Source organism: Mus pahari, chromosome 9 (genome assembly GCF_900095145.1).
Source record: "Mus pahari chromosome 9, PAHARI_EIJ_v1.1, whole genome shotgun sequence".
Lineage (NCBI taxonomy): Eukaryota > Metazoa > Chordata > Mammalia > Rodentia > Muridae > Mus > Mus pahari.
In genome coordinates this window covers 7,501,577-7,515,800 of record NC_034598.1, presented here as the reverse complement: position 1 = coordinate 7,515,800, position 14,224 = coordinate 7,501,577, and the positions used below count along the sequence as shown (strand labels likewise).

General features: G+C 43.9%; 1 protein-coding gene across 2 annotated transcripts in view; it reads left to right on the top strand.

Annotated features, from left to right (window-relative positions):
* Positions 1-14,224, top strand: part of Fig4 (FIG4 phosphoinositide 5-phosphatase) — a 112,647-nt gene that overhangs the window by 27,179 nt on the left and 71,244 nt on the right. For both annotated transcript variants that reach the window (XM_029542548.1, XM_021204720.1), the window contains 6 exons: positions 68-118; positions 2,635-2,783; positions 5,285-5,413; positions 7,866-7,966; positions 9,457-9,619; positions 9,996-10,093. In XM_029542548.1, coding sequence (XP_029398408.1) covers positions 68-118; positions 2,635-2,783; positions 5,285-5,413; positions 7,866-7,966; positions 9,457-9,619; positions 9,996-10,093 — 691 coding nt within the window. The remainder of the gene's footprint in view (positions 1-67; positions 119-2,634; positions 2,784-5,284; positions 5,414-7,865; positions 7,967-9,456; positions 9,620-9,995; positions 10,094-14,224) is intronic.

Sequence of the window (14,224 nt, the reverse complement as noted above, 5' to 3'; positions counted from 1 at the left end):
CTTGACTGTGTGTTAAGCCACAGAAAATAGCATTTTATGTTTATAACATGATTTTTTTTTTTTTTAGGTATCTAAGGATATTTCAAAATGTGGATTTATCTAGCAATTTTTACTTTAGGTAAGTTTCTTCCTTTTAAAAACCCGATTCTCGACATTCTAAATGAACAGTGTAAAGGTATTTATAGCCACTATTAAAAAAAAAAAATCACCTTTCTTTCAGGAAGAAATGAATATGATTTAAAGAAATAACTTCATTTTGGAATTTTTAATCCTAAAAATGAAATTGTATTAGTTCTAATGCAGAGGTATAACAGTGCCATGGTTCAGTTTCAGTTAAATGATCTGGCAAAATTAAGTAAAAGCTAATTAGAAATAGGAAAACATATTTCAATACTGATGTATTGCTGGTGGCCCTGTAAGTGAATAGTTTTGCTTGAATGAATGTACCATTAAGCAGATTGAAAATATATCCTAAGAACATGTTTTGGGAGAGAAAACAGAAATCTCTCTTGGTACAGAGACATTTATGGAGATCTGACATTTGTGAAGATCTATTTAACAGAGCCAGCAAGCAGACAAACAAGCAGCAAGCAAATGGTAGAGCATTGTGAGCAGCTGCAGGCCGGACAGACAGACGCAGGTGTGATAGACGGAGGAGTCTGTCTGCTGGAGTGTCCAAACTGAGATGTAGACTCAAGAGTGTTCACCGGTAACGACCTGAGTTGGGTCTGAGAAGGGACCTGCAGCACAGCATTTGTGTGCATTGGTGGTGCACACAGAACCGACCAGCGCTTTGCATTTTTAAAGATCTATCTTTCTTAATAGAGTTAATCATTTATTTCTAAAATGAACACAAATGTAATGTAAAGATAAAAGTATTAAGCCATAGAACAGAGCGTTCTCAGTGAAGTGATGTTTAATAACCCACAGGTGCTTAGTGGCTTATGTGTTTCCATGTGTTTCTGATTCATCTACTTAATACTGTGTCCTCTTACGCTCACGGTGTTATGAGCTAATACTGACGCTTGGTGGTGCTGCTTTTTGAAACGGGCTCCTGAGTCATTCTTGGCCGTACTAAATTTAAACAAGTCATTCCTCAAATTATAATACATATGCTGGGATCTCAGCTGTGTCATGCCAACTAGAAATAACTTGTCTTCGTTCATGGCTAAGTGATATTAAGTGGATCTATCAAGCAAAGGTGCTAAAACTGAGTGTAACAGACAAAACTGAAATTAATTTCAAATTATGGAACTAAACTGGGGAAATAATAATTAATGTGTGACTCTCTCAAGAGAATTGTAATGCTTCTGATATTGCTTAAATACTGTACTTGAGCCTCAAGATAGTTTCTCGAATTCTGTGTTAAAATGGATAACTAGAGATACTTAAAAACTGTTGATCTTTGTCATGCATATGAACCCAGAAAGGCCGCGGCAGTATGCACAGGCCTGCTGGGGGCGGGGCCCTAGAGCTGGAGGGAGAAGTGGACACATGTCTCATGCCCTACCCCGAGCTATCTGCAGGTGATAGCCACTTGCAAATGGACAGTAGTTTCCTCTGCGGGAGTCTCACTGGGGAAAGAAACTGCTTTAAGGACAGGCTTCACGCCCAGCAGCAGCCACCACAGAAAATGAACTCAGCCCGTCTTTGGAGGTTCCTTGCCTCATAATGTCTTGTCGTGGATCTTCCATTATTATTATTATTATTATTATTATTATTATTTTATTTAGATATTCTTTCTCCGCTCTGTTAACCTTCAGGTCCTTTGAGTGTGTATTATGGTTTCCCGTTTGTAGGATCCATGAGTGTGGGAACTGTGGGTCTTGTTCTTGGGCCTTTTCTTGGGCTCTTTTCCTTCTGTTTGCTTGTTTTGTCCAACTCTGGTGTGTTAGGTTTTGTTTATTATATTATGTTATTAGTGCATAAAGAAGTCTGTTTGTTTTTTAATGAAAACCAGAAGAGGGTGGATGCAGATGGTGGAGGTGTGGGGGATCTGGGAAGAACAGAGAGAGGGGACACTGTAATCAGGTTTTATTATGTGAGAAAAAACCCTACTTTCAATAAAGAACTGTTGATCTTATGAAATTAGAATCATAAATGTTATTTGTACAGAGACTGTGTTAATTTTTATATTATTCTCACTTTCCTAGGACATGCGTCACTGTAGGAGCTTACATTATATCCTTACCCCTGTATCATTATGAAGCTTGCAGCTACTTTTGCTCATGTGTAAACTATGGTATGAAGCCATGTGATGAGGATACTATACTCTAGTGTCCTATCTATAGAACCATATTCATGGGCATAAGACAGTGTGACTGGAACGAGATACGAGATTGATTTCATCATGAAACAACAAAAAAACTTTGCATGTTCCAATCAATGAATGGATGTGACCCACATCATAAATGTATATTTCTAGTGTGCATAATTAAGTTGGGTAGTGAGGTTTCCATTTAATTTCCAATCGTGTTTGTATTCGGCTGTGTTTGCAATACTTATTTAATAGCATTGCTTCAGTGGAATACCAGGTGCAAAGTAATTTAGCTCACAGATTGTAAATCCCCACGGGAGCCAAGACCGTGAAATGTCTGTGCTTCTGTAATTCTTACGTCTAAATTCTCCTCTCAGTTACAGCTATGATTTGTCACACTCACTTCAGTATAATCTTACCGTCCTGCGAATGCCCCTGGAGATGTTAAAGTCAGAAACATCCAAGGCGTGCCAGGAGAGCTTCGACATCTTTGAAGATGAAGGATTAATTACACAGGGTGGCAGTGGTAGGTGAATTCTGCCTATTTGGTGTATTAGAATGTGGCGTCTTATCAAAGTCCTCCCATTCCTCATCCTTTATCCCTTGATGGCCTTTATCCTTTTGGGTTGTCTTAGAGACATGAACTTGACCAATTCACTTTTAAAGCCATCGTTAATCACTGTGGCTGGCATTTGCTATGTTGTGGGGTCTTCTTTCTTCCACTCTTCTACACCCCTTTTCCACCTTTCAACACCCCCAACACTCGATAGGAGAGGAAAAGGATAAAGGGAGAGAGCACAGAGCAGGCCTAGAGAGGCCAAGGTCGGACAAGCAGGACTACATTCTGGTCTAGGCTTAAGAGGGGAAACCAGTTCTTGTGCTTCCATCTTCTAGGGATCATCCCTGTCGTCAGCTGTGGCCTTCCATCTCAAAGCAAGCAGTGTCCTGCTGGCCTGCTTCACTTGTCAGAATGCCATGGTTACGGTGGGTCTTAGGTACAAGCCACAAGAATCTGGGCTCACGGCTGTTGGCCTAATGGGCTTCTCTTTCTCCGGGTCATTTAATGTTACCTCTGGCCAGGTGCTGGTGACGCGGATTCAGACATTTCCTGAGGCTCAGGGTCATTCTGTCTGGGGAAGCTGGTAGAAATGGGGAGTGAGGGTAGAAGATGGAAGGGCAGGCTTGCTAAAGTCTCCGGTCTCACTGTATGTCAGTCCAGACTCCTCTGTGACGAGCAGCAGCACTTCCTGTTTACAGGCTAACTAGTGCAGACATGGAGATAGTTATTGGCAACCGCACTAATCGGCCAATTAAAAGTACTTAAGTCCTTTTGTTAGCAATGACCAAGAGAGGGACCACACCTCTGCAAAGTCTCAGGGATACAGCACTTTTAAAGACAAAACCCACAATTACATCCATATTTGAGGGGGTGGGAGCAGCCCCTGTCCTTTTGGAGGGCCTAGCAGTATTTCCAGGTACTACTTGCCAATTATTTTTGACTGACTTATACTTCCTCTTAGTTACCTTAGTTTTATGCTTCATTCTGCACCAACATCACTTATTGTGGTTAACATGTCGGGACTATGGTCAGGGCAGGGACTGTTCCAAAATTGTTGCCAAGGTGTCTACACCATGAGAGGGGTGGTGGAAGGCTGAGGAAGGTCTAGAAAGACACGAAGTCAGGACTAAGTCACTTGGGTAAAGTTACAGAGCGGGGAGTGTCTGATACAACAATCCCCTACCTTATACCCCCTAGTGTGCCCTGATCTCTCTCTCACTCCTCTCTTCAGGGTCTCATATAGCCCAGGCTGGCTCAAACCTGCCGTAGTGCAGAGGATAATTTTGAACTCCCTCTCCTGTCTTCTTCTTGAAAACGAAATTAGAGTTGTGGGACAGACATGACCACGGTGCCTGGTTCATGTTATGCTGGGGACCAAACCCAGGGCCTCATGCGTGCTAGGCAAGTGCACACTAGCAGTGAGGCCCACCCAAGCCTGTGATACACACACATGTCATGCACATAAAACCCATTCTCCCCTTGGTGCACTGAGAGGCCACTGGACTTTAGGCGCCATGTTTGTTTATTTGTCTGCTTTTTGTTTATGTATGGTATGTCTGTGCACCATGTGTGGGCTTGGTGCCAAGAGGTCAGAAGAGGCCATTAGATCCCCTGAAACTGGAGTTCCAGATTATTGTGAACTGCCGCGTGGGTCCTGAGAATCAAACCTGGGTCCTGTGCAAGAGAAGTAAGTGCTCTTAACTACTGAGCCATCTCTTTAGCCCCTAGATTTTATAAATTAAATTGAAACGCATTCAGCCTCAATAAATACCCAGCTCACATTCTGAAGGGAAGACAATGGGATTACCTGCCTGCTGTTCTCTAGAGCTTTTCATCCACTAGTATAAAAAAAATGCTTATTTCTTATTTTTCACTTCATACAGGTTTTGGGATATTCACTGCTATTTAACAGTAAATTCATCTTGATATGCCAGAATGCTTGGTGATTTCTCCACACGAAAGAGTCCTGATATACTAGCTGATGCCAGTTGGGAAGAAAGCAGTGCCCGCCTTACTGGGAACCCTCACGAGCTTTCTAATCATTTCATTCCCTCAGTGCTGCCTGGTAGATGTGGGCGAGGCACCAGGCGGTATGGGGCACTCTGTACTTTCCCTGCCACGGTGCTGGAAATCCTAGCGCCAGTCACTGTAACCTCAGACTAAGTTCTCTGTGGCTCGCTTGTCTTCATTCACGCATCTGCCAATACATCCTTCATTTGACTCCCACTTTCTTTTGATTTAAAAACTCTGATAAGTCGGAAAACCCATTTCCTGTTTGACTTTGAAGGAAACAGCACACGTCCCTGGGCGCTGAAGCTCACCGTGGTGGACCGCCATAGGGAACAGCCGCGGGAGTGCAGTGCTGTCCAGACCTGCGTCTGACTTGGAAGCAGACGTGGAAGACCATAGCAGTATGCAGGATATCACTCAATGTCCTTATGTTCTTGATACAAACTTTTGTTTTTCAGGTGTATTTGGGATCTCTAGTGAGCCTTACATGAAGTACGTATGGAATGGTGAACTTCTGGATATTATTAAAAACACTGTGCATCGTGACTGGCTATTGTATATCATTCATGGGTTCTGCGGGCAGTCAAGTATCCTTTTTATAAACATTTAAGATGCACGTCATTATGCTGTACCAGCATATAGGAAGGTCATGCATCATAGTATTGTAATTAACACTCTGCCTACCTGTCCTATTTAGGGTTTCTATTGCTGCGGTGAAACACCATGACCGAACCCACACTGGGAGCAATGGGTTCATTTGGCTTCCACTTCCTTCACTGTTCATCTGAGGAAGTCAGGACAGGAACTCACACAGGGCAGGAACCTGGAGGCAGGAACCGATGCAGAGGCCATGGGGGAGGAGGGTGCTGCTTACCGGCTTGCTCTTTATGGCTTCCTCAGCCTGCTTTTTTATAGAACCCAGGGCCACTTGCCCAGGGGTGGCCCCACCCATCGACAGCCATTTTCCAGCTCCATGAAGTAGCAATGAGATGAGGAATGTGTATGAGTTAGAGAAGGCTGCAGTAGTAGTTGTGGCACAGTGGAATGCAGACCTGGATTGGAAGGGATGGAAGTCCTTAAGTCAGGCTGCTGGCCAGACTCAGTTTGCTTGAGTCAGGCTGCCAGGCTCAGTTTGCTTGAGCCAGGCTGCCGGGCTCAGTTTGCTTGAGTCAGGCTGCCGGGCTCAGTTTGATGGTGCCTTGGCTTTTCTTTGCACGCTGACTTCTCACTAATCTAGATGTCGCTGAAGGCTTTCAATAAGGTGCCATCAAGCTGTCAGGAGGAAGAGGAAGAGGAGGAGAAGGAGGAAGAGGAGGAGGAGGGTGGGGCATGCTATCTAGCACTGCTTCAGTTTTCTTGCCATTTTTTTGAGACAATAGGGCATTTGTGAATTCTGTGTTTACTTGATGCCTTCCTTTCTGTCTCAGCACTCGGGAGGCAGAGGCAGGCGGATTTCTGAGTTCGAGGCCAGCCTGGTCTACAGAGTGAGTTCCAGGACAGCCAGGGCTACACAGAGAAACCTTGTCTCAAAAAAAAAAAACCCAAAAAAACAAACAACAACAATAACAAAAAGCATATTGTAAAATCTTTAAAGGATAGGGGTGGGGGAGGGCATTACATCAGCAATGTGGCCATCATTGTGCCTTCTTCTAACCTCTGAGACATTTGTAGGGGCTTGAGGATTGGCCATGCTGCTTTCTCTGTGCCAAGTGTGGGGAGGAGAAGGGTGTGGCAGACACAGGGACTTTGAAGTGGAGGTTGGAGAGACTTGTGGCTCACTACTTCATAGTCACTTCAACCACCTGATGAGATTGTCCTGAATCACTTTAGCCTCTGTCCAAAAGTAAAGTCTTCCTGGGAAGAATGTCAGTGTTTCCCCGCCAAAGAGAATGTGCTGTGGCGTCTCAAGACTGTTTCTAAAGTGCAGTTCTAGCCTGGTTTGTATTTCCAAGAGCTAGCTCAGGGCCTGGCATCTAGTAATCATAATAAATGTTTGTTTTTAAAATATCAAACAGCATCATGGATTATCATTTTAAAGCTCATTAGTCTAACTGATGAGTCTGGCTGCTGGTAATCAGGCATTTAATGAACTCTGGAAGCCTGTGTGCTGCTAGGAGTAATTGCTGTTTATTAAGCATTTACTACAGGCCAGACACCAGAAATGTTACACCAATTACCTCAGCTTATCCTCCCAGCAGCCCAGCAGTACGACAGATTAGTGATTATTTTATCCAGCAGGCTTACATCTAGAAGTGTTTCATAGTTTGGATTTTTTTTTTTTTTTTTTTTTTGGATTTAGAATATTTGCCTAAACCTTAGATAACTTGAAGATGGAATTCAAGTTAATTTATGTTTCATACATACCTTGGGACTGAAGGTGTTTATGTGCTATATTTAGGGTACCTATGTTTTTTTGGATTGACCCATAAGAGATGGTCAGGTATAGAATTCTACACTGTTGGGTCATAGTGGCACTCAAAAGTTTCAGACTTGAAGGCATTCTTGATTTTTAGACTATAGTTGTTTGGCCTATAGCTGCATTTTGATTGATTTTTCCGTAGATGAGGTTATAATTCAGAAAGTTAAATAAGATGATGGAAATAAGCTGTATATCGGCCAAGCAGTTCACTTCGACACCTTCCTGTGTTTAAGCTTTGGATCGCCTTTGCAATCTGAAACCCAGTCCTTCCCTCAGTGTTGACAATTCTTTTCCTAATTTCTACTTACTATTAAAGGACACATGCCCTTGTGGAGAGGCGTGCCTCCAGTGAGGAAGGAGTAGTTGTACTTCTAACAGTATTACTTGGTTACAAGGAGAGACATAATACAGTAAGTCATAGAAATTACCACTTCAGGATGTCGGGTGTTGCCATCGAACTTGGACAGATCTGGAACTGTCCGGCCCTGTGCCTTATATTCTCCATGGAGCTTTTAGTGCCTTAAGGCTATTGCATAAGATTTTAAATACATAAAGGATAATGATTCTTGTAGCTTTCTGTCCAGTCACAAATGCTGAAACACTTTAACTTAGTTCTTAAGAGCTTTTGATCTATGGGCGACCAGTGTATGTGACCCTAATAGCCAGAAGATCCAGTAGGTTTGCCGGGACACGCTTTCTCAAGAGAGGCGCAAACTGTGAGGTAAGATGACAAACTGAGTTGCTGTAATGCTGTAACCTTTCATGTCAGTTCACTGATGATGACAAAGCTGTGGAACTCACTTCTTAACGTCCCAATGTATTTTATTTGTGTGCATGCACATGTGCATGGGTATGTATGTAGGGGTCTGCGCATGCACATATGTGTGCATGTGGTGGTCAGAGGGCAACTTGTAGCAGTCATGTTTCTCCTAGTGATGGAATCAGACCGCCAGGCTTGGCAGCAGGGGCCTGTTTTGCCCACCGAGCCATCTCACCAGCCCTAATCAGTGGATTTAAAAAGTGGAGTGTTTTTAGTCTGGGATATTATCAAGAGAATAAATAATTCTCCAGAATATGAAACTCTTAAGGAAAAAGGGCCAATCTACAATTGTGTTGAGCAGTAAACATTCTTAGAGTTGTGCAGTGAAATTTTGAAATGTCCATTGTTTTGGAGGGTGAGCCATATCTGAAATACTTGGAAAATGTAGGTACAAAACATCCAAGCCCCTACTGAAGAGTGAGGAAGAGTATGTGTGACGGGAAGGTGGTATACAGCACGGCATGGGGCTGTGAGGGGAGGCGGTATATAGCACGGCATGGGGGTGTGAGGGGAGGCCGTATATAGCATGGCATGGGGGTGTGAGGGGAGGCGGTATACAGCATGGCATGGGGACTTCTCCCGAGCTCCTTTCTCTCTCCTACTTCCACGTCAGCTCCCAGGTGCTCTCCTTTGCAGCAGACCCCGAGTGTGATTGAGGCATCGGGCTTTGATCTGAGCTTCATGTAGCAACACTCTGCTTAAATTTATGTCAGCCCTTCCAGTTGTTTTATTTGGTACTTTAGGAACAATTAAGATGTTGTGGCTATATTATTTGCTTTTCGATAATGAAGGACAGCCAAGCCAGATTCTCACTGCTTCTCGAAGTAGCCCTTCTATCTGTATATACGTCGGGAAGTCACGTGGCTGCCAGAGTCTCCAGTCTCTCCCCTAGAGTCCTTCCGACACCAGTGTTACTCGGATCCTCACCTTGGTCTTCAGAACTGAAAGTTTTAGATTTTTTGTTCTTTATCTCTTGCATAATTTCACACGATTGTTTTTCTTTTCTCTGGCATCCTACCATTTGCACTGGTCACACGCTGTTTGCTATTTGTGTTAACTTGATTTTTTTCTGCTTTTATTTTTTGTTTTTTTAGACAAGACTATTAATTTATTATCTTATTTGCTAATAGTACAAAGGTATTAAATTTTTATTGAACTTATTTTTGTCTCTTTGGTTTAGCTTCTCTATAGTTTACTGATTATCCACATCTATTAATTTTTATATGTTTTTCTGCTTTTCTTTATCATGTTTTAATGGTTCTGCTTTTCCTGTGTGTACTCCAAACACCTCTTTTAAGATGAATCAAGTTGTAATTTCATTGTGTACTTGAGTTTTTTCATGTAAAAGTTCTAAGAGCACAAGCTATGTTTAATTGCGCCTGTCTTTCCAGGGTGATGTTGCAAATGAGGTGGAGACTGAACAGATCCTCTGGGATGCTTCTGTGATGTCCTTTACCGCAGGCAGTTACTCTTCTTACGTACAAGTTAGAGGATCCGTTCCCTTATTCTGGTCCCAAGACATCTCAACTATGATGCCGAAACCACCCATTACACGTGCGTGGGCCAGCCTGTCGGGAGTTGCTTTTGTCTGCTGTCATTCAAGATGATGAGTGCTGACTCAGAACTCTAATAAGTGGCTGGGTTTTGGTGAAATGTTGGTCTTTGAGCAAGATTATATGGAGGAGTAACTTTTATTACCTTTCTGCAGTGAATTCATTCTTAACTTCAACTATTAGTAAATTGTGTGTTATTTTGCGTCAGAAATGGCAGACTCATCAGATTTAATGCTGACGGAGAGCCCGCTGAGCTGCTTCAGAGAGTCTGGGAAGGAAAGCGTAACATTAGTTGAACTGCATTTCTTTGCAGTGCTTTGAAAACCCCGAGTGTTTGATTTTTGCCTCACAGTGCCATTCCCCTCTTCTGTCCCCAGTGGACCAGGCAGACCCCTTTGCACACGTGGCTGCTCTTCACTTTGACCAGATGCTCCAGAGGTTCGGCTCCCCCATCATCATCTTGAACTTAGTGAAGGTATGCTGTGCTTCTCAGATACACTAATGGCCTTTCTGAAGACCAAAGGCATTGACCAGCTGTGCTCTGCCTTCCTCAGGAAAAGAGGGAAAAGGAGGGAAGGAGAGGGGGCGGGGGTGTGCAGAGGGAGAAGAAGGTGGGGGCTCTGCTGTGCCAGCATGCTGTGTCTGAGTTGTTCTTTGGTCTTAACTTCCATGTCACTTCTGGGCTTGCCTTGGGGAACTGGTACCAGATCTTTCTGAATGAAGAGCGTGATTTAGTCTACTAGGTTCCTGATTTGCTTGTGTGAACTAGATCTACATTAAATTCCTTAGTCCCATACCTTAAGAAGAATGCAGATCAAATGGGCGCACCCTCACCTTGCTACAGCCCACTCCCTTGACAGTCTGTAAGAACCACAAACCAGTATAGCAACAGGACCAAAAGGCTTCATTCAGAAATATGGTTCAAGAATCAGGTGGGCTTGTGAGGAGCTCAGGCAAGGTGGTGTAATTGTCTCTCACCTTCCCATCAGAGTACACTGACTAGTCCATACAGGGTGTATCTTAGTCAGGGTTTCTATTCCTGTACAGACATCATGACCAAGAAGCAAGTTGGGGAGGAAAGGGTTTATTCAACTTATACTTCCACACTGCTGTTCATCACCAAAGGAAGTCAGGACTGGAACTCAAGCAGGTCAGGAAGCAGGAGCTGATGCAGAGGCCATGGGGGGATGTTTTTTACTGGCTTGCTTTCCCTGGCTCCCTCAGCCTGCTCTCTTATAGAACCAAGACTACCAGACTAGAGATGGCACCACCCACAAGGGGACCTCCCTCCTTGATCACTAATTGAGAAAATGCCTTACAGCTGTATCTCATGAAGGCATTTCCCCAACTGAAGCTCTTTTCTCTGTGATAACTCCAGCCTGTGTCAAGTTGACACACAAAACCAGCTAGTACAGGGTGTGTGCATAATTGGACATGCAGGTCAGTAGAGGGCAATAGAGCCCAATAAATTTTATTTATATCCATTGTACCCAAGTGAATTAAAAGCACCTCAGCTAGTGGCTAAGAAGACCTTGAAAACCTCAATATAAAGGCTTTACTGTATTGTGTATATTAATACACATGATACACAGCAATATAATGCATGTGACATTATTCTGAGAGGTTGGTTAGCAAATGTAGCTTAGTAAGCAAGCAAACAAACAAGCCATGGGAGATAAGGAAGAGGACGAAGCAGTTGTGTCCTTTTGGTTTCTGTGATCACACGCAGCCAAGGACTGCTTCAAACTGTCTTTAGATGTTAACTCCACACATACTTATTCATGAATGCAGAAGTTGTATATTCATGTCTCGTTCCCTGGCTGCTTGGGGTAATGTAGGTTGGTACTGGATAATCTATAAATTTCAATATTGAAAAGTAGCAGTTATGTACACAGTTTGAAAATTAAGGTGGAAAACTTTAATGAAAACATTTGTTCATCTGCTGCTAGGCCTGGTAGCGCTGGCCTATCATCCCAGTTATTCAAGAAGCAGAGGCAGGGGGATCACAAGTTTAAGGCCTACCTATGCTGCAGAGTGAATTTTAGTCTACCTTGAGCAACTTAGTGAGGCCCTGTCCCAAAGTAAAAAGAGGCTAGGGTGGCCGTGTCTCAGTGTTAGAGCACTTGTGTACATGTGTGAGGCCCAGGTTTCAGTCCCTGGTGTCGTACAAACTGTGATAAGTATGAATGCTTTTCCAGTAAGTATAGATTATTAGTATAGAAGCAAATTACCAGTAAAGCAGAGAGCGATGAGCTGTTAGTGGAACAAATACCTAACTCTAGATGAGTGGATCTTGTTCCTGCTTTATAGAGTGTAATTGAAAAGTTCTTGTAAATAGAACCCTGAATATCTACAGTGCTTGGAATTCTGTGTTAATTATGGACATTAACAATGCTACTTAATGCCTGTAACTGAACCCAGCCTGGTTTGCCTCCCTATCATCTGCCAGTGCAGTTTGAAGTGAGTTTTACAAAAACGTTTATTTACAAGGTGGCCAAGCATGTAGAGACAGGAAAGCTAGCCCCAGAGCCCCCTCTCTTGCATAAGGTGTAGGGTATTTATGGTTAAAGAGGCAGGCGTGGGGGTGGGTGGGGTGGGTGGGGTGGGTGGGCGGGGTCTAAGGCATGAGGAGGGATAATTGGAAGTAACCAGAAGTGGACACATTGATGCTTTACACTATGCAGTCGGATTGCACGGCTCTTCATAGGATGTGAGTCCAGAGGACTTAGTAGTGTCCTGGTACTCTGAGGGTGGATTTTGGTCCCCTGGTGGTGTTATGCCCTGAGTCCAAGGGAAACCCAGATGAGCCCAAGAACTTCGAAGTCACTGCAACTTGCAAAAGAGCCTTTTATTGTTTCAAGTTTGAACTCGGATCACATGTCCTGCACTGCACTCACAGGGTGAGTGCTGGCAAGCAGTCCTGAGTCTGGAAAGCACTGGGTTTGTATACAGCATAGTTAGGAATCCCCTGAATGCTCACAGAAAAGGGGAGTGGAGGGCTGTAATCATTTGGTGGAACGGACCTGAAGCTGGGAGGGGGTTAATGGGTATCTGCTGTAGGGTTATCGGGAACTAAGTTTATGGCTGGTGACCTCTGATTACCTTTCTCCATGATTTAAATGCAGAGCCCTAATCTCCTTAGAGTTTGTTATTTCTCTAAGGTCTCAAGGGCAGGCACCTGGAGAGTTCAGCCTTTTATTAGGAAGAGTGTTGGTTTCTGGTGATGCAAAGGCAGGGAGGGGAGGCTTTCTTGTGCTAGAGCTTGGCTCCTCAGGATGTCTACATTAAGAGGGAATTTTATAGGTAGTACCATTCCAAGGCTAGGCTGGGTTCCCTTGGAGTGGCCAGGGAGGGGGAGGGAGCCCAGGCTTGCTGCAGGAGGACTCAGCCAGAAACCAGCTGCCTGCATATTGTGTTTGCTGGGGGCTGGAGGGAGGATGGAAGCTTCTGTGGGGGAAGGCAGAGTCAAACTGTCTGTCCACAACACTGAAGGCTCTCCGGTGAGACGTTTAAGAAACGGGACAGTTACCACAGAGAGTTAGCATCAGTGATTTGGGGGTTACAACAGTGTCATATACTCACTGGTCACGTGTGCGAACCCGAGGACGGATCAGAGATTCCAGTTGAAGTGGATAGAAGCAGTATCTAAGTTGCTGGAAAACAGCTGGGCTGTGGTTGCCCTCACAACCCAGTGGTTAGAGGCATCATACTCATGTCATGTGCTCATAGGAGACTACTCAGTCACGTGACCTCTAAAATGGTTGACTAATGAGCAGAAGGCAGGCAGAGCTGAGGATGGTCCAGGTCCTCCATAGGCTGAGCGGAAGATCATCCAGGTTCTCAGCAGGCTGAGCGGGAGGATTGTCGCAGTTCTCCGAAGGCTGAGCGGAGAACCGGCTGTTTCTCTCCCCAGCTTTCTGATTCCCTCATGCTTATTTACTTTGTATGTTTATGGAGGCCAGCATGGGGATTTAAAACTGCTTTCATATTGGTCTGACAACCAGAGATCAAACTAGAGAGTAATTAAAGATTAAGTTGCTGTTTCATAGAACAGGAAAGCCTTTTCATATGTGACTTTTAAAAAAATAATGAAGCAACATGAGAATTTATTAAGAAAATGAAGATTTTTAATGTGAACCTAAGAGCGCGGACTGAGACAGGGTGACAGGCAAGTAAGAGATTCTCTGTGATAGCACATGCTTGCAGCGTGTGTGCACCTCTTAGAATGATAAGGTTCCATTTGATTGGCTAATAATGAGGCTCAAACCTAGGACCTCTCACATGCCTGGCAAGAGCCCAACCACTGGCTCCCCCTCAGCCCTGTCTGTCATGAGCCCTGTCTGTCATGAGCCACTTTGTGAACAGGATAAAGCAGGCGCTGCTCCTTTTCACTTGGAGGAAGGTCTTGGTTAGCTGTGGTTAAATCATCCAAGAATGTCCGTGTCTGCTTCTCACATGGCTACTGTGTGAGGTTGCCCATCTGCCTTGTGAACCCCTCCTTCTGTGGGCACCCCCTCTCTGGGGCCCGCTGATGCACATGATTTTTTTTTTTTTTGCAATATACTTTTTTCATTATTATTATTATTATTATTATTTTCTTTATTTA